General features: G+C 41.6%; 1 protein-coding gene across 1 annotated transcript in view; it reads right to left on the bottom strand.

Moving 5' to 3' along the window:
• Positions 1 to 20,404, bottom strand: part of TMX4 (thioredoxin related transmembrane protein 4) — a 44,510-nt gene that overhangs the window by 4,263 nt on the left and 19,843 nt on the right. Inside the window, exons 3-5 of the mRNA XM_043479787.1 lie at positions 9,665 to 9,710; positions 7,767 to 7,895; positions 2,722 to 2,767 (exon numbers count right to left, since the gene is read on the bottom strand). Of these exons, the coding sequence (XP_043335722.1) occupies positions 2,722 to 2,767; positions 7,767 to 7,895; positions 9,665 to 9,710 (221 nt within the window). The remainder of the gene's footprint in view (positions 1 to 2,721; positions 2,768 to 7,766; positions 7,896 to 9,664; positions 9,711 to 20,404) is intronic.

Here is a 20,404-nt window from a genome sequence, read left to right as displayed (position 1 = left end):
TACAACTGGAAAACTGAGAGGCAAAATTTCTTTTCAAATTTCTCCAAGCATATACCAATATGAACAAAAAGCAGAGTTTTCATGAGCTCCATGAACTGTTGTTGTTCAGTCGTTTGGTCATGTCCGACTCTCTGCGACCCCATGGACTGTGGCACACCAGGCTTCTGTGTCTTTAACCAAGTTCTGGAGCTTGCTCAAACTCACGTCCATTGAGTTTGTGATGCCATCCAACCATCTCATGCCCTGTCATCCACTTCTCCTCATGCTTTCAAACCTTCCCGGCATCAGGGTCTTTTCTAATGAATCGGCCCTTCGCATCAGGTGGCCAAAGTATTGGATATTCACCTTCAGCATGAGTTCTTCTAATGAACATTCAGGACTGATCTCCTTTAGGACGGACTGGTTGGATCTCCTTGCAGTCCAAGGGACTCTCAAGAGTCTTCTCCAACACCACAGCTCAAAAGCATCAATTCCTGAGCACTCAGCTTTCTTTATAGTCCAACTCTCACATCTATACATGACTTTGTATGGAAAAACCATAGCCTTGACTAGACAGCTCTTTGTTGGCAAAGTAATATCTCTCCTTTTTAATATGCTGTTTAGGTTGGTCACAGCTTTTCTTTCAAGGAGCAAGTATCTTTTAATTTCGTGGTTACAGTCACCATCTGCAGTGATTTTGTACTCGTTTTGATTGTTTCCCTATTTGCCATGAAGTGATGGGACCAGATGCCATGATCTTCATTTTTTGAATGTTAAGTGTTAAACCAGCTTTTTCACTCTCCTCTTTCTCCTTCATCAAGAGGCTCTTTAGTTCCTCTTTGCTTTCTGCTAAATGGGTGGCATCATCTGCATATCTTGAGGTTATTGATATTTATCCCAGCAATCTTGATTCTAGCTTGTGTTCATCCAGCCCAGCATTTCGCATGATATACTCTGCATATAAATTAAAGAAGCACGGTGACAATATACAGCCTTGATGTACTCCTTTCCCAATTTGGAACCACTCTGTTGTTCCATGTCTGGATTTACTGTTGCCTCTTGACTTACATACAGATTTCTTAGGAGGCAGGTAAGGTGATTTGGTATTCCCATCTCTATAAGAATTTTCCCCAGTTTGCTGTGATCACACAGTTCAAGGCTTTAGCGTAGTCAGTGAAGCAGAAGTAGATGTTTTTCTAGAACTCCCTCACTTTTTCTATGACACAACGGATGTTGGCAATTTGATCTCTGGTTCTTCTGTCTTTTCTAAATCCAGCTTTAACATCTGGAAATTCTCGGTTCATGTACTGTTGAAGCCTGGCTTGGAGAATTTTGAGCATTACTTTGCTAGCATGTGAAATGAGTGCAATTGTGCAACAGTTTGAACATTCTTTGGCATTGCCTTTCTTTGGGATTGGAATGAAAACTGCCCTTTTCCAGTCCTGTGGCCACCGCTGAGTTTTCCAAATTTGCCGGCATATTGAGTGCAGCACTTTCACAGCATCATCTTTTAGGATTTGAAATAGCTCAGCTGGAATTCCATCACCTCTGCTAGTTTTGTTCGCAGTGATGCTTCCTAAGGTCCACTTGACTTTGCAATCCAAGATGTCTGGCTCTAGGTGAGTGATCACACTGTCATGGTTATCTGGGTCAGTAAGATCTTTTTTGTATAGTTCTTCTGTGTATTCTTTCCACGTCTTGTTAACATTTCCTTGAATATTAAGTTCCAAATATGACAAATGATGTATAATCATAACTTAGAAAAGACAAATACAGGAAGGTAATCACATCTAAAGATCTTTTGAAATACTTTAGAAATATATACTTAATTCCCTGGCAATTTTGTCAAATCTGGCAGGATTTAGATCACCCTACATGTAGAGATGAGGAAAGGTTACAAGACACATTCAATATTATGTAAAAGTTCAGCATTTTAACCTAAATAACAGTTCTAAGTTACTAAGACTCAGTGAAATGATACAATCACACATAGCAGCTTCCCAGGTGGTAAAGAACCTGCCTGCCAATGCAGGAGACGTGAGACATGGGTTTGATCCCTGGGTCAGGAAGATCCCCTGGAGAAGGTGATGGAACCCCACTCCAGTATTCTTGCTGGAAGAATCCCATGGAAAGAGAAGTCTGGTGGACTACAGTACATGGGGTCACAAACAGTCAGACATGCCATTGTCTGAGCCACACAAAAGGGGCTTGCAAATTTCTCCTTAAAGGGCTACATCATGAATATTTAGGCTTGTGGGCCATATGATCTCTGTCACAACAACTCATCTCTATCACTGTAGTATGAAAGCAGTCACAGAAAATAGGTAATAAGTGAATGTGACTGTGTTCCAACAAGACATTATTAAACAAAACAGGCAGCCCAGCCTGCCCACACGCTGAAGTCTGCTGGTCCCTAACAGATCTTTGATCTGCAGGGAGGTTATGACAACGAGAAATAAGAGGAAGTGAAACCACAGAAGCCCTTTCAGCTTTGACAAAGGGATTCACTACTGATCTATGAAAATATGAGTTTGGTCTTTTGGTCCCTGTCCAATTTTAAGTCCTTCTACACAAAGACACATTCCCACTACGACTCCAGGTAAGAGTAGTTGTGTGGCTTAAGAAGAAAAGTGAAATTATAAAACCATTTATAAGTATTCATTTTCCTATTATTTAGAAACTACCTTCTCACTCTTAAAAACCCCTCTGCTGACATAATCATAAAGGGCCTTATTTACTCACCCATATCTTGCCAGAGATGCTAAAAAGACCAGCCATTCCAGACATCCTAAAAAAAAAATAAAGGCAAGGAGAATCACTGATGATGGATAGCATAAAAACAAACAAACAAACAAAAACCTCAAGTCACAAGGACTACTCCTCCACTTTGTGCAATACATCATCCTCTCTCCTGGATTCTCTTCCCTTCTGACAGAGCTTAGACCCCAGGGCCGTGTTCTGGATTAGTCAGAAGTAAACGCAGTCAAGTCCGCTGGTCTTTCTCGCTGCATGGTGCATGCCTGGCAACATCCCTAACACTGAGCAGCTGCAGGTCTCGGGGAAAGTCACACGCTCTGCCCTCACAGTCACAAGCTCAGTGGGCACCTGAGAGGGCGCCGTCCGGCTGCAATCTTCTAGGCTCGTACCTGAGATGAGAGCTCATATCCTTTCTCTCCCTTCAAACTGTACACACCCTCTCCACCCCTTGCCCTCATCTGTCACTGTGCAACCAGCGGCTCTCAGGTGGCCTCTCTCACCATCCCAGCAGCACATCTAGCCTGGTGTACCCCCGCAGCCAGCTTCTTCTGTTCCAATGGAGTAAACTACCCCTCCAACCACAGTCCAAACTCTTCCACTTGTGCCTTGGATCCCATCCCCTCCCTGTTGCTAATGACTTGGTTTTTTCCCATCATCCCATTTCCTGCATCAGCAATTTCTCCTTCTCTGATGGATCATTTCACTGCATGAAAACACGTTCTACTCTCATCTTTTGAAAAGAACATCACTGGATCGCAGAAGGCCCTCCAACTCAGCTTCCCAAACTCCAAAGAGGAGCCTACACTTGCTGCTCCTTCCTCCTCGCCTTACCTTTAACCCACTCAAATCCGGCTTTTGTCCTCCCTGCTGCACTCCTTGACTCCCTGTTAAGGCCAAAATGGCATCGCATTGCTTCATTCAGTGTCCTTGTCTCAGACTTCATCTCCCCTAACCCCTCATAGACATGGGACACAAGCGACCACTCTCTCCTTCGTGCACTTTCTACTGGCCTTTTAGGAAATCGCACACCCCTGCCTGCCCTCCTGCCTCCCTGGCACTCATTTTCAATTTCCTTTTGCTGACTCCTCTACCCAGCTTCTTAACTTTGGAGTGTCTTGTGACTCAGTCCCAAGCACTTTTCTTTTTCTCTCTCCAGGTGACCCCCCTTCCTTCTAAAACTTAAAATACCATCTATATGCCTTTTGTGTGTACCAATCCCCATGCATCCAACCTGGAAGCTCTACAAAGAAGTCTGCATCTCAAACTTAATATGTCCAGTGCTGAACCCTTGATTTTCTCTTGCTCAAACCAGTAACTGGTACCAAGACCATCAAGTTCTCAAACCAAAAACCCAGGAGTTGAGTTGTGTGTGTGTGTGTGCATGTTTGCAGTGTATGTCTGATTGCATATGAATCTTACCTCTCCTTCACCTTAGTAGAGTCTACCTTTAAAACCTATTTTATTTTTAAATAGTGAAACTATTAAAACATTTTACAGCTACATTTATATCATATACAAATCTAAATTTCATTTAAAAGTATCAACTGATAGTGGTGTTGGAGTCCCATTAGCAATCACTACATACATGATCAAAGAGACTGCTTTCTTGAACTTTATTACAAAATTATTTTTATTGAGTTAACTACTCAAGTTTCAGAATACTTTAATTTCCCTAGGTATACTCCTTTCTTTAGGGCTCCTAAAGCTTCAAACAGTTGCTCCTTCCTATCTTTAAATTCAGTCCTGTCTCAGTTTAATTCAACATTTATTAACAGACATTGATTTCAATCTTTTTCTTCTTAGCTATAATTATGATAGATAGGGAAATAAAAGCCATAAAAGAAGCCTAACACTTACCAAGTGTTTTTTATTTGGGGCTATGATTAGTATTGAATTTCAGTCTTCAGGAAAGATTTGGGAAGGTGAGGACTATGACCTCATCTCCATATAGAGACTAAGAAGCCTGCTGTAAGTGGGCTCTCAGTGATGCTAAGTCTCTTGGTTAACTAGTGATTGAGACAGACCTCTCCACTGGAAAGGTGGTTTTTCCTTGATAATGGCTAGGTCATTTGTGGGCTGAAATGTTGGCACCATGTGAATACCCCATTACTTCACAATCTTCTAAGAGCTTTACATCCATAATGTCAAAGGCCCTGGTCTGCATCAGGTTACTCTCACGCAGCCAATCCACACAGTTCCTATAACACTTAACTGTAAAACTGAACTTATATTCAGTATTCAGAAGGCATCTGAAGTTGTATGGCACTTAACTTTAAAAACTTTAAAGGCCTGTTCAGCAGTCATTTGTTAACAGTAAAACTGTAATTTTATTAGCAGAAGCTTGTTCAGCTGGTAAAGAATCTGCCTGCAAAAAAAAAAAGTTGCAACAGGGCCTCCATTAAGAGGCTCCCCTAATGCCTGAGGGAGCTCTCCTAGGTGCCACCAGTGCTGTGCAGCAGAGTACTGCCACTGTTAAACTCAGCACCCACTCTGCACGGACACCAGTGGTGGCCCTGCTCGGCAGGCAGAACGCAAAGCCACTCTCACTGCAATAGGACGAGGCCAACCTGCATTACTGCCCTCAACCGTGTCCCTGAGGAAGAAGCTAGAATCCTATTTCAGTCTAGTATTAATGTCTACTATAACCCACTCAAAGCAGCTTAAAGCAACCTCTAATCTTTGTCATCACCAACAATCACAGGAAGAACTGATGGAGAAAGGCCACGCCCACTGCACGAGAGAGGCCACGCCCTTCCGCCTGCAACCCAGAGGGGCACAGGGCGCTTCAGCTAGGTTTTGCGCCCTCATTCCATTGGCGTGGGTAGGGTCAGACTGCATAATAATAGGGTATTATATTTACGATTTTTAAAAGAGTTCTTACCTTTTATAGACACATACCAAAATATAATAAAATGACACACTTGGTATTTGTTTCAAAACAACTGATAAAACAAGCTATAATTTGATGGTCATTATAGGTGTGTGATACGTACATGGGGGTTTACTGTACTATTTTCTGTATTTTTATGTATATTTGAAAGTTTCTGTAATAAAAAGTGAAAAAAAATTTGAGTTCTTGTACAAAAATTTGGAACAAAATGGCTCATACCATTATGATTTTCATATGATTTATACATATCACAAGCAAAATAACATGCTGCCTTAAAATACTACTATAATAAGGAAAAACTGCAAATGGATGAATTTCTAAAATTTCCACACATCCACTAGTAGCTACAATTTCCAAATTCAATACATCACTCCCAGGATAAGTTAAAAGACAAACATTTTAAAAGGAGTGCCTTAAAAACATACATTTTGCAAGGGATCACCTGCAAGTTTAAGAATTAATTCTAAGTTCTTTGCATCCTCAGAATTCATAAAGTCTCAAAAATCCTGTGGATCAGTCCCTTTTCCAGCTCACTTTCCAACCTCCTGTGGTATGAAAACTGTACATCACCCAGTGACACCTCCAGGTAACAGCTGGGCTGCCATGCTACACTTTTCGGCTGAAGACCCAGATTCCTGTCCAAACACCTTGTGCCGCCATGGCTGCTTTTCAGCAAGTTCTGCAAAATACAGTAAATCAAAATTTCCCTCAAAGTTTAGGTGAGCTGGCCTCACGATGACCCCACAGGGGAGCCAAGGGTGGGACACAGAGTGGCAGGGCCCTGCCATCGGCACAAGCTGGCTTCCAGCATGCGGGACTGAGGTTTAAACGTATTTTAAGTCCACCCATGCTCTGCATCCCCACTGCCATCAGGCTGGTCCATACCACCATCCCTGGGCGAGGCCGCTCCACACAGTCCCCTTGAGCCTCTGGTCACGGCCTGCACTGCTCACACCCCGGCTCTCACCAGCCACAGGCCTGACCGTCTGCCTCCTGCCCTCTGTTTACACTGCTCCCCTTTCTCTTTCGCTGTGCCTAACCCTGGCCACCTGACTCTTCCTCAATACACCGAGCTCTTTCCACTGTGGGGCATGTGCGAATGCTACCTCCGTTCCTGGAACAGTCCTCACCTGCTCCTCGCCCGGCCAGGCCCTGCGGTCCTGCAGACCCCATCTGCAGTGACCCCTCAGAGCCAGCTCTCCTAGTACCCATCTAACAGAGGCCCGCGCTCCCAGTCAAGCCCTGACTTAGTAAGGGTTTGTTTTCTGTTTTGTTTCGTGATTCTTTACATCCCTAATTTTTTCATCATCTGTCTTACTGTAAGTCACCCTAGGAGACCACAGGGGTCACATTTATCATGTTGACTGCTGAACATCTAGCACTGAGAATAGTATCTGCATAAAATCAATGCTCCCTGATTTTAAAGAATGAAAATTTGTAGAATGAAACATCAGAGGTGAGCTGCTTTTAGAATAAGCCATGTATTTCCTATAGATGCTATCAGATCACTTATTCCTAAAATGTAACATGATTTGATCCTATTTCAGCAGGGATATTCCTTATGCTTATATATATCAACATAAAATCAATTACAAATACCACAGTTCATTCCAAATGAAAACGGTGAACAAGGTGTTATTGCTTGACCTTATCTGCCTCACCAAGCATTATACAATTTACCATCATGGCCAAGGTTACCCCAGCAGTGTTCTGTTAAGCAGCCAAAGACACCATAGGTCTTACTCTCCACACAGACAGATACTTTAGCAATTCCTTCATGAACTCTAAATTCAAGACAAAGGTTCTCCTCTACCTTCTCAATAATTTATAAGGAAGGAGGTATGGTAAATGGTGTTCAATACCATATTTAGTAAAGAGAAAAGAGGTGACGGTGCAAAAGCTGGAGGAGAGCTCTCTGTAACCCACCTGAATCTGGATACTAAACCCTAGCATCCTAACAACCAGCTGAAACACACGGGTCACAAAGCCAGAAACACAACATGGGCCAAGCAGGGGCACGTGTCATCTGGGAAATCAGAAGTGAATATGAAGAGAAATGTAGACTTTCAAGGTCTATGGGTTGTTAAGTTGAAACTATCTGTTCTATTAGTAACACTCTGTCATTAAAAAAACAAGTTACGTTAGAGAAGCTGGGGATTTCCAGCCAGTCAGAGGCTCAACAGATTGCCACTTCTTCTCTAAGATATAGTTCTGCAGGTCTTCATAGACTCCTGGGCCACGGTAACGGCGGAATATCCCATCTTTTGCACTATAAATTATAAAAACAAAAAATAAACCAATTAAAATAACAAGTGTTACAGATAATAAACAGGAACAATAACGAAAATAAGTACTGGTTTTACATGTGAACTCCACTCTGAATTTTAACTTCACTCAAAATGAAAAAAAAGAAATATTATAGTTAAGACATAAATAAGAAAGCATACACAAATACTTATTACAAATGAGAAATTCCAAAGCAGAGAGAATTAAACATTCTATTTAATCACTGCACAATTTGCGACTGTAAGCAAAGTCCTTGGCAGTGGCTAATCTGTCAAGTTACTTTTTATTATTTTTGCTACAAATTATTTCAATTTTCCTCTTACATCAGCAAAACTGCAGTTGTTATCAAGTTTTAAAAAACTCTATGCACATTTCCAAATTGATATCATCCAAGTCCCTCTCCTGAAAACCGGGTCTCCCTGGTGGCTCAGTGGTAAAGAATCCGCCTGCCAAGGCAGGAGACCTGGATTTGATCCCTGGGCTGGGAAGATCCCCTGGAGAAGGAAACGGCAACCCACCCTAGTGTTCTTGCCTGGAGAATTCCATGGACAGAGGAGGCTGGCAGGCTATAGTCCATGGGGTTGCAAAAGAGTCGGACACGACTTAGCGACTAAACAGCAAATGCCTTCGGTCTTCCCTCCCTCTCACCTTCTGTCTAGCTAAGTTTCCTAAGGGAGGAGTCTACGCTTTCTCCTCATATTAACTCATTCACCGCTCCTGCCAGCAGGGGTCCTGGTTCCATGACTGCGTGGAAACTGCTCATACTGGGGCCTCCGAGGACTCTTCAGTGCGGTGTCCCCGGAGCCTCTTCTGCCATTTCCCCTGTGTGTGTCTGGGACACTGTCCCTTCCTCCCCCCTTTCCCGGGGCTATCCTGACAGGAGGTCTCCAGTCCTTCTCAGTTCCATGCACCCTGTGCTCCTTCGCAGATGTCCTAACGGGGGTCACTGATCCTCAGCGTGCTTCTTTTCCCACCGCGTCTATTCTCTCATCGTATATATTTCAACTGTAATCTAATCCCTGGTATGTACCTCCAGTCTAGACCTTTCTTATGACCCTGAAATTAAACTACCACCTAAACTTCTCATTTGGAATTAGCATAAACCCCTCACACTATCTTTTCCATTCTGGTCTCTATCTTCCAAACTGCACTTTATTCCAGCAACTTCTCAATAGCTTTGCTAGTTAAACAGGCCTGTCAGTAAGTCACCAGAGGCTCTCCCTTTCTTACGGCTAATCAGTCACCAATGATCCCACCTCCTCAGCATCTCTGGAAACCATCCCTGCCTGTCTCCTTCCCCCTCACTACCTGAACCTCTCTAGCACCATCACCTGGGATGATCCAACTGTACCTCTCAGGCCAGCCACAGAGAACTAGCTATAGTTCTCAGAAGGCATCTCCTTTTCTCCGAGGCTTTTCCATGATACATCCTCTATTTGGAAAGGTCTTGTCTACCTTACCTGCTTCACATACTCCTGTTATCTATTAAGAATCATCCCACCTTTCATGTCATCAGAAAAACCCTCTTTGGCCTCCTCACCTATCTGCTGCCTGAAATTAGACTCTGTAGCACCTGGGCACCCCTCTCTTCTGATCACTATCGTTCAGTGGAGGCCAGTCTTTCTCCCTTCACATGCTAAGCTGAACAAATGAAGGCTATGGACAACAACTAAAGAATCCCGGGACACACTTTTTACACACACACCTACTAGTTTCTAATCATTACAAGACCAGAAAATTATTTGAACTTACTGGAAAAATGCTGGGAGGGTGGTGACAAAGAAGCGGCCACTCAAACCTACAAGAAGCAGAGACAAAAAAGTTATAAGCCAAACTCAGACTAACCCAAGCATCTAACTCAGGCTGTAAGGGCAAGCAGCCTTGATCTTGTCATTGCAACCACATAAGTAAAATCCCTCCCATTACTGAATCACATTTACTATTTTTTAAAATAAAATTTTAACCATCTTTATTTACCCAATGCTTTCCAGTCACTGACATAAAACTTGCTTATCTTCGATGTGTTAAACTGGAGTTTTCCGGCTTATATGATACTAAGGACTGTATGGTGGCTGAAAGGATAGCTTGTAAAGACACACAACCTGGGTTAAACAACTAAATTCTCCACTTACTAACGTTGTGTCCTTAGATAAGTGACTTAATCTTTCTGATTATCAGTTACCTTGTATATAAAATGGGGATATAAAATCCTAACTGTTCTGAAGTTATCTTAGATCATTATATTAAATTATTCAATAAATTATACATATTATTAAATCAGCCATATATTTAAAAATAACAATGAATATGACATAATAAAATCATGTATAATCTTTGCACATTCATAAACTTTGCAAGTACAGTCAAGAAATTCCATGTACAATTCAGCTCAGTTCAGTTCAGTTGCTCAGTTGTGTCTGACTCTTCGTGATCACATGGACTGCAGCAGTCCAGACTGCCCTGTCCATCACCAACTTCTGGAGCTTGCTCAAACTCATGTCCATTGAGTCAGTGATGCCATCCAACCATCTCATCCTCTGTCGTCCCTTCTCCTCCTGCCTTCAATCTTTCCCAGCATCCAATGAGTCAGTTCTTCACATCAGGTGGCCAAAGTATTGCAGTTTCAGCTTCAGAATCAGTCCTTCCAATGAATATTCAGGACTAATTTCTTTCAGGATTGACTGGTTGGATATCCTTGCAGTCCAAGGGACTCTCAAGAGTCTTTTCCAACACCACAGTTCAAAAGTATCAATTCCTGGCACTCAGCTTTCTTTATGGTCCAATTCTCACATCCATTCATGACTACTGCAAAAACCACAGCCTTGACTAGATGGACCTTTATCGGCAAAGTAATGTCTCTGCTTTTTAATATGCTGTCTAGGTTGGTCATATCTTTTCTTCCAAGGAAAAAGCGTCTTTTAATTTCATGGCTGCAGTCACCATCTGCAGTGATTTTGGAGCCCAAGAAAATAAATTATGTCACTGTTTCCATCGTTTCCCCATCTACTTGCCATGAAGTGAAGGGATCAGATGCCATGATCTTCATTTTTTGAATGTTAAGTTTTAAGCCAGTTTTTTCACTCTTCTCTTTCACTTTTGTCAAGAGGCTCTATAGTTTCTCTTTGCTTTCTGCCATAAGGGCGGTGTCATTTGTATATCTGAGGTTATTGATGTTTCTACTGGCAATCTTGTTTCCAGTTTTGCTTCATCAAGCCCAGAAGTTTGCACAATGTACTCTACATAGAAGTTAAACAAGCAGGGTGACAATATACAGCCTTAACGTACTCCTTTCCCGATTTGGAACCAGTCTGTTGTTCCATGTCGAGTTCTCATTGTTGCTTCTTGACCTGCATACAGATTTCTCAGAAGGCAGGTAAGGTGGTCTGGTATTCCCATCTCTTTAAGAATTTTCCACAGTTTGCTGTGATCCACACAGTCAAAGGCTTTGGCATAGTCAATAAAGCAGAAGCAGGTGTTTTTCTGGACCTCTCTTGCTTTTTCGATGACCCAGCAGATGTTGGCAATTTGATCTCTGGTTCCTCTGCCATTTATCAATCCAGCTTGAACACCAGCAAGTTCTCAGTTCACATACTGTTGACCTCACTTAGAGAATTTTGAGCATTACTTTGCTAGCGTGTGAGATGAGTGCAATTGTGTGGTAGTTTGAACATTCTGTGGCATGGTCTTTCTTTGGGATTGGAATGAAAACTAACCTTTTCCAATCCTGTGGCCACTGCTGAGTTTTCCAAGTTTGCTGGTAAATTGAGTGCAGCACTTTCACAGCATCATCTTTTAGGATTTGAAATAGCTCTGCTGGAATTCCATCGCCTCCACTAGCTTTGTTCATAGTGATGCTTCCTAAGGCCTACTTGACTTCATATTTCAGGATGTCTGACTCTAGGTGAGTGATCACACCATCATGGTTATCTGGGTCATGAAGATCTTTTTTGTATAGTTGTTCTGTGTATTCTTGCCATCTCTTCTTAATATCTTCTGCTTGTTAGGTCCATACCATTTCTGTCCTTTATTGAGCCCATCTTTGCATGAAACGTTCCCTTGGTATGTTTAATCTTCTTGAAGAGATCTCTAGTCTTTCCCATTCTATTGTTTTACTCTATTTCTTTGCATTGATCACTTAGGAAGGCTTTCTTATCTCTCCTTGCTATTTCTGGAACTCTACATTCAAATGGGTATATCTTTCCTTGTCTCCTTTGCCTTTCACTTCTCTTCTTTTCTCAGCTAATTGTAAGGCCTCCTCACATAATCATTTTGCCTTTTTGCATTTCTTTTTCTTGGGGTGGTCTTGATCACTGCCTCCTGTACAATGTCACAAACCTCCATCCATAGTTCTTCAGGCATTCTGGCTATCAAATCTAGTCCCTTGAATCTATTTCTCACTTCCACTGTATAATCTTAAAGGATTTGATTTAGGTCATACCTGAATGGTCTAGTGGTTTTCCCCACTTTCTTCAATTTAAGTCTGAATTTTGCAATAAGGGGGCTTCCCTGATAACTCAGCTGGTAAAGACTCCACCCGGGAGACCTGGGTTCGATCCCTGGGTTGGGAAAATCCCCTGGAGAAGGGAAAGGCTACCCACTCCTGTATTCTGCCCTGGAGAATTCCATGGACTATATAGTCCATGGGGTTGCAGAGAGTCGGACACAACAAAGCTACTTTTCCTTTCATACTAAGGAGTTCATGATCTGAGCCACAGTCAGCTCCCAGTCTTGTTTTTGCTGACTATAGAGCTTCTCCATCTTCGGCTACAAAGAATATAACCAAGCTGATTTCAGTATTGACCATCTGGTGATGTCCATGTGTAGAGTCATCTCTTGTGTTATTGGAAGATGGGGTTTGCTATGAACAATGTATTCTCTTGGCAAAACTCTGTTATTCTTTGCCCTGCTTCATTCTGTACTCCAAGGTCAAACTTCCCAGTTACTCCAGGTATTGCTTGACTTCCTACTTTTGCATTCCAGTCCCCTATGATGAAAAGGGCATGTTTTTCGGTGTTAGTTCTAAAAGGTCTTGTAAGTCCTCATAGAACCAATCAACCTCAACTTCTTCAGCATTAGTGGTTGGGGCATAGACCTGGATTACTGTGATACTGAATGGTTTGCCTTGGAAACGAATAGAGATCATTCTGTCAGTTTCGAGATTGCACCCAAGCACTGCATTTAGGACTCTGTTGACTATGAGGACTACTCCATTTCTTCTAAAGGTTTCTTGCCCATAGTATAGATATAATGGTCATCTGAATTAAATTTACCCATTCTAGTCTGTTTTAGTTCACTGATTCCTAAAATGTCAATGCTCACTCTTGCCATCTCCTGTTTGACCACTTCAAATTACCTTGATCCATGGACCTAACATTCCAGGTTCCTATGCAATATTGCTCTTTACAGCATCGGACTTTATTTCCATCACCAGTCACATCCACAACTGGGTGTTCTTTTCACTTTGATTCCAGCTCTTCATTCCTTCTGGAGTTATTTCTCCACCCTTCTCCAGTAGCATATTGGCACTTGCTGACCAGGGGAGTTCATCTTTCAGTGTCATGTCTTCTTGCCTTTTCATACTGTTCCTGGGGTTCTCAAGGCAAGAATACTGAAGTGGTTTGCCATTCCCTTCTCCAGTGGACCATGTTTTGTCAGAACTCTCCACCATGACCCGTCTGTACTGGGTGGCCCTACATGGCATGACTCATAGTTTCATTGAGTTGACAAGGCTGTGGTCCATATGATCACTTTGGTTAGTTTTCTGTGATTGTGGTTTTCTTTCTGTCTGCCTTCTGGTGGATAAGGATAAGAGGCTCATGGAAGCTTCCCGATGAGAGGGACTGGCTGTGGGGGAAACTGGGTCATGTTCTGATGGGCAGTGCCATGCTCAGTAAACCTTTAATCCAATTTTCTTTTGATGGGCTGTGTTCCCTCTGGTTGTTTGGCTTGGGCCAAACTATGGCAAGGGCAATGAAGATAATGGCAACCTCCTTCAAAGGATTTGTGCAGAAACTGCTGTATTCAGTGCCCCTGACCCCCAGCAGGCCACTGTCGACCCCCACCTCCACTGGAGACTCCTGGACACTCACAGGCGAGTCTGGCTCAGTCTCTAGTGGGGACACCGCTCCTTTCTCCTGGCTCCTGGTGCACAGAAGGTTTTGTTTGTGCCCTCCAAGAGCCTGTTTCCCCAGGCCTGTGGAAGTTCTGAATCAAATCCCACTGGCCTCCAAAGTCAAATCCCTGGGGGTTCTCAGCCCCGTGCCAGATCCCCAGGTTGGGAAATCTGCTGTGGGTCCTAGAACTTTCTTAACAGTCTGAGAATTTCCTTGGTGTAATTGTTCTACAGTCTGTGGGCCATCTGCTTGGTGGCACTATGATTGGGCTAACAGTGACCTCCTCCAAGACAGCTTATGCCACAGGCTGCATGACCCAAGTCTGCTGCAGTCAGAGACCCTGTCCCTGTGGCAGGCTACAGATGACCCATGCGTCTGCAAGAGACACTCAGACACTCAAAAGCAGGTCTGGCTCAGTCTCTGTGGGGTCTCTGGATCCTGGTGTGCACAAGGTTTTGTTTGAGCTATGTTTTGTCTCTGTACATTAAACAGATTTTTTTTTTTCAATTTGTCTCAGTAAACCTTTACTGAACACAACTTACACATTAATTGTTATGCCAAATACATGTAAAGACAAAGACAAAGAAAACCCTTAGTCACTTACAAATATTTGCCAAGCACCTTCTTTGTTCTGGGAACTATGATGACTATTCAGGATACAGACAAGCAAAACCACGTCTAGGCTTTCTCCCACAGAGCGTACAGTCCAATGGCAGAAGGAAAAACAATCAAATAATCACAACTATGACTATAAACAGAGATCAGTGGGATCAAGAAAAGAGGCATGCAACAAAAACCTGAATGACACTAGAAGTAATGAGCAGAATGCTCTTTAAATGTTTAGAAGTAAACAAAACTCATGTGTGCACAAACAGTGAGTAAGTCTGGTTCTGGCAAAAGTGAAGCAATGCTGAAGGAGGCCCCTGACCAGCTCTCATCACTTATGCTTTTCCCATTGAAGAAATAGCTGGACAAAATCAAGTATCTATTCAAATAAAGTGGCTCAAATTTTACATCTCTCTGGTCTCACTTGCAATATGAAACACTGCAGCTTTACTTTTAATAAAATAGGAAATTTGCTTATACCCATTCTATTAGTTAAAGCTATATTCAGTAAACGGCTTCAATCATAGCTCAGTCGGTAAAGAATCTGCCTGCAATGCAGGAGACCTGGGTTCAATTCCTGGGTCGGGAAGATCCCCTGGAGAAGGGAATGGCAATCCACTCCACTATTCTGGCCTGGAAAATCCCATGGACAGAGGAGCACGGCAGGCTACAGTCCATGGGGTCACAAGAGTCAGACATGACTGAGCAACTAAACCATATTCAGTAACTAATTTATTAATTAATAGTGAGTCTTCCCAAATTTTTTTCTGATATAAAACTATGTAGATTCTAAAACATCCCTAAGGCATTTAAAAGAAAATATTCTGAAGTTAATAAAAATCAATTTACAAAAAGAAACATTTACTACAAACACTTCTCATGACATAACTGGAAAAAAATAAAGGTTGTACTGGCAGTTACAAAACCTCAGGTGACCTGAGAAGTCCACTGAGGACTGGAACAAGCATGTTCACCTCAAATACTCTTTGGAAATCCAGCCCAGGACAGGAACCAGGATATCTCTTAATAACTTTCCAACTCTAAATTACTAGGGGAAAGAGCATTGGTAATTCTAAATTATTACATGCTTTAAGCTTCAAATAATTATTGCAGTTTCATATCTCATTTTTCTCCTAGCTAGAGATTCTTACGTCCATCCAAATTTTCCTAAGGAATTACTGTATTAAGGAATTATGCTTTGTTCATATATGGCCTTTTAAAACAGAATGAACAAAGAGCATCCATCACTACCTCATTTCTATTTAGATTTTTATAGAATAAATACAATGTCTAAAAAATGTTAGGTATTACTGAAAGAGATTTCTTTAACTTGTTTTTTAAAATCCTTCAGGTGCTCTTTGGAGAAGGCAACTGCACCCCACTCCAGTACTCTTGCCTGGAAAATCCCATGGACAGAGGAGCCTGGTAGGCTGCAGTCCATGGGGAGGCGAAGAGTCGGATATGACTGAGCGACTTCACTTTCACTTTTCACTTTCATGCCTTGGAGAAGGAAGCAGCAACCCGCTTCAGTGTTCTTGCCTGGAGAATCCCAGGGACGGCGGAGCCTGGTGGGCTGCCGTCTATGGGGTCGCCGAGTCGGACACGACTGAAGCGACTTAGCAGCAGCAGCGTGTGCTCTTGGTCATCATTGGCCATGGCAATAAATAAAAAATATATAAACCTTAAAAGTAGTTCATAAAACATATTAAATTATATAACATGAATTTCCAAATTCACAAGCAGCTTGTGACTTACCTTGGACTAAACTCCACTTCTGCCTCTTATTAGTTTTTAATATCAGACAGTTAATTTAAAGACACTAGGCCTTAGTTGTCTTATTATAAATGGGCATCACAATTTTTTTCTTGCAGTATTGTAATATTAAGTGGTCTTATATATGCTGCTGCTGCTAAGTCGCTTCCTGACCCAGGGATCAAACCCAGGTCTCCTTTGGCTCCTGCACTACAGGAGGATTCTTTACTACTGAGTCACCAGGGAAACCCATATAATAAAACTAAATGAATGCTATTATTTTCTTTATTTAAATCTTTAATTCAAAGTTAGAATAAAATAAGAGGATATACAAACACTAATTTAGTTGAGTGCTTTGGACATTGTGTATTATTTTGAATAACATAACTTAAAACTTTATAAATAAATGCACTCATGAAAATCAAAGAGCACAGAGAAAATAAGAGAAAAGAAACACAGTGATAGATGGTCTCTGAGATTTCTGCATCTTTCTCATTCAGATTAGATGGTACAACAGCACACTTGTTCCCAAAATGGCTAGATTAAAGACTATAAAGAATTTACAGTTTTGACATGAATGTCTTCTATTTATTAATACTGTATTATGAAACATTAAGGGAGACTTTCATCACCTGAAAAGTTAAACCATAACCACTCTGGAATAGAGAAGCACGCTGTCAGGTTGTGGCTTTAGGATTTAAAACCAATGGATAAGGAAGCTGTGGTACATATACATGATGGAATATTACTCAGCCATTAAAAAGAATTCATTTGAATCAGTTCTAATGAGATGGATGAAACTGGAGCCCATTATACAGAGTGAAGTAAGCCAGAAAGATAAAGACCATTACAGTATACTAACACATATATATGGAATTTAGAAAGATGGTAATCATAACCCTATATGCAAATCAGAAAAAGAGACACAGATATACAGCACAGACTTTTGGACTCTGTGGGAGAAGGTGAGGGTGGGATGTTTCAAGGGAACAGCATCGAAACATGTATATTATCCAGGGTGAAACAGATCACCAGCCCAGGCTGGATGCATGAGACAAGTGCTCGGGCCTGGTGCACTGGGAAGACCCAGAGGGATCGGGTAGAGAGGGAGGTGGGAGGGGGGATTGGGATGGGGAACACATGTAAATCCATGGTTGATTCATGTCAATGTATGGCAAAACCCACTACAATATTGTAAAGTAATTAGCCTCCAACTAATAAAAATAAATGAAAAAAAAAAGTAAAAAAAAAAACAGTATGGATTTTAAAGAATTATAACAGGGAAGCAGCTCATTTCAAGTGTGCATAATGGTTCACTGAAACAATCTTCAGAAAAGTATGGAAGAAACAAACGCACCTCTTAAATACTTAAAGAGATAAAGTCTGACCACAAGGTGTCCCAAAACTTAGACATACGTTTTATACTTTAAAGATAACTTCTACTTTAAAATGAATATTAAGCAATTAATTCTTATTAGCAACCTTATCTTAAACACATAGAGCAAAAGAAAAAGAGGAATTAAAGATTAGGGAACTAAAAAACACAGCAGGGAACTTCATATGTAAAGACACAACAGAAATTACCTAATTTCAATATGAAGAAAACAGGGATAGCTATTTAGTTTTAGTTCAATCACTCAGTCATGTCTGACTCTTTGCTTCCCCATGAACTGCAGCATGCCAGGCCTCCCTGTCCATCACCAACTCCTGGAGTTTACTCAAACTCATGCCCATTAAGTCGGTGATGCCATCCAACCATCTCATTCTCTGTCATCCCCTTCTCCTCCCACCTTCAATCTTTCCCAGCATCAGGGTCTTTTCTAATGAGTCAGTTCTTCACATCAGGTGGCCAAAGTAATGAAGTTTCAGCTTCAGCATCAGTCTTTCCAATGAATATTCAGGACTAATTTCCTTTAGGATGGACTGGCTGGATCTCTTTGCAGTCCAAGTGACTCTCAAGAGTCTTCTCCAACACCACAGTTCAAAAGCATCAATTCTCTGGCACTTAGCTTTCTTTATAGTCCAACTCTCACATCCATACATGACCACTGGAAAACCACAGCTTTGACTAGATGGACCTTTGTTGGCAAAGTAATGTCTCTACTTTTTAATATGCTGTCTAGGTTGGTCATAGCTTTTCTTCCAAGGAGCAGGTGTCTTTTAAGTTCATGGCTGCAGTCACCATCTGCAGTGATTTTGGAGCCCAAGAAATAAAGTCTGTCAATATTTCCATTGCCATCTATGTGCCATGAAGTGAAAGGACCAGAGGCTATGACCTTAGTTTCCTGAAAGTTGACTTTTAAGCCTTTCTCACTCTGCTCTTTCACTTTTGTCAAGAGGCTCTTTAGTTCTTATTCACTTTCTGCCATAAGGGTGGTGCCATCTGCATATCTGAAGTTATTGACATTTCTGCCAGCAATCTTGATTCCAGCTTGTGCTTCATCCAGTCCAGCATTTCTCATGATGTAATCTGCATATAAGTTAAATAAGCAGGTGACAATATACAGCCTTGACGTACTCCTTTCCAGATTTGGAACCAGTCTGTTGTTCCATGTCCAGTTCTAACTGTTGCTTCTCGACCTGCATACAGATTTCTCAGAAGGCAGGTTAGGTGGCCTGGTATGCCCATCTCTTTCAGAATTTTCCACAGTTTGTTATGATCTACACAGTCAAAGGCTTTGGCATAGCCAATAAAGCAGAAACAGGTGTTTTTCTGGAACTCTCTCGTTTTTTCAATGACCCAACTGATGCTGGCATTTTCATCTCTGGTTCCTCTGCCTTTTCTAAATCCAGCTTGAACATCTGGAATTTCACAGTTCATGTACTGTTGAAGCCTGGCTTGGAGAATTTTGAGCATTACTTTGCTAGCCTGTGAGATGAGTGCAATTGTGTGGTAATTTCAGCATTCTTTGGCATTGCCTTTCTTTGGGATTGGAATGAAAACAGACCTTTTCCAGTCCAGTGGCCACTGCTGAGTTTTCCAAGTTTGCAGGCATATTGAGTACATCACTTTCACAGCATCATCTTTTGGGATTTGAAATAGCTCAACTGGAATTCCATCACATCCACTAGCTTTGTTCGTAGTGATGCTTCCCAAGGCCCACTTGACTTCTCATTCCAGGATGTCTGGCTCTAGGTGAGTGATCACACTATCATGATTATCTGCATCATGAAGATCTTTTTGTATAGTTCTTCTGTGTATTCTTTCCACATCTTCTCAATATCTTCTGCTTCTGTTAGGTCCATACAATTTCTGTCCTTTATTGTGTCCATCTTTGCATTGGTATCTCTAATTTTCTTGAAGAGATCTGTAGTCTTTCCCTTTCTATTGTGTTCCTCTATTTCTTTGCACTGATCACTGAGGAAGGCTTTCTTATCTCTCCTTGCTATTCTTTGGAACTTTGAATTCTAATGGGTATATCTTTCCTTGTCTCATTTGCCTTTTGCTTTTCTTCTTTTCACAGCTATTTGTAAGGCCTCCTCATATAACTATTTTGCCTTTTTCATTTCTTTTCCTTGGGGATGGGCTTGATCACTGTCTCCTGTACAATGTCACAATGTTCCATCCATAGTTCTTCAGGCACTCTGTTTATCAGATCTAATCCCTTCAATCTATTTGTCACTTCCAGTGTATAATCATAAGGGATTTGATTTAAGTCATACCTGAACGGTCTAGTGGTTTTCCCTACTTTCTTCAATTTAAGTCTGAATTTGGCAATAAAGAGTTCATGATTTGAGCCACAGTCAGCTTCTGGTCTTGTTTTTGCTGACTGTATAGAGCCTCTCCATCTTTGGCTGCAAAGAATATAATCTATCTAATTTCAGTATTGACCATCTGTTGATGTCCATGTGTAGAGTCATCTCTTGTGTTGTTGGAAAAGGGTGTTTGCTATGACCAGTGCATTCTCTTGGCAAAACTCTATTAGCCTTTGCCCTGCTTCATTCTATATTCCAAGGCCAAATTTTCCTGTTACTCCTGGTATTTCTTGACTTCCTACTTTTGTATTCCAGTCCTGTATAA

This window comes from Cervus canadensis, chromosome 10 (assembly GCF_019320065.1).
Source record: "Cervus canadensis isolate Bull #8, Minnesota chromosome 10, ASM1932006v1, whole genome shotgun sequence".
Taxonomy (NCBI): domain Eukaryota; kingdom Metazoa; phylum Chordata; class Mammalia; order Artiodactyla; family Cervidae; genus Cervus; species Cervus canadensis.
This window is presented reverse-complemented; position numbering and strand designations above follow the sequence as displayed.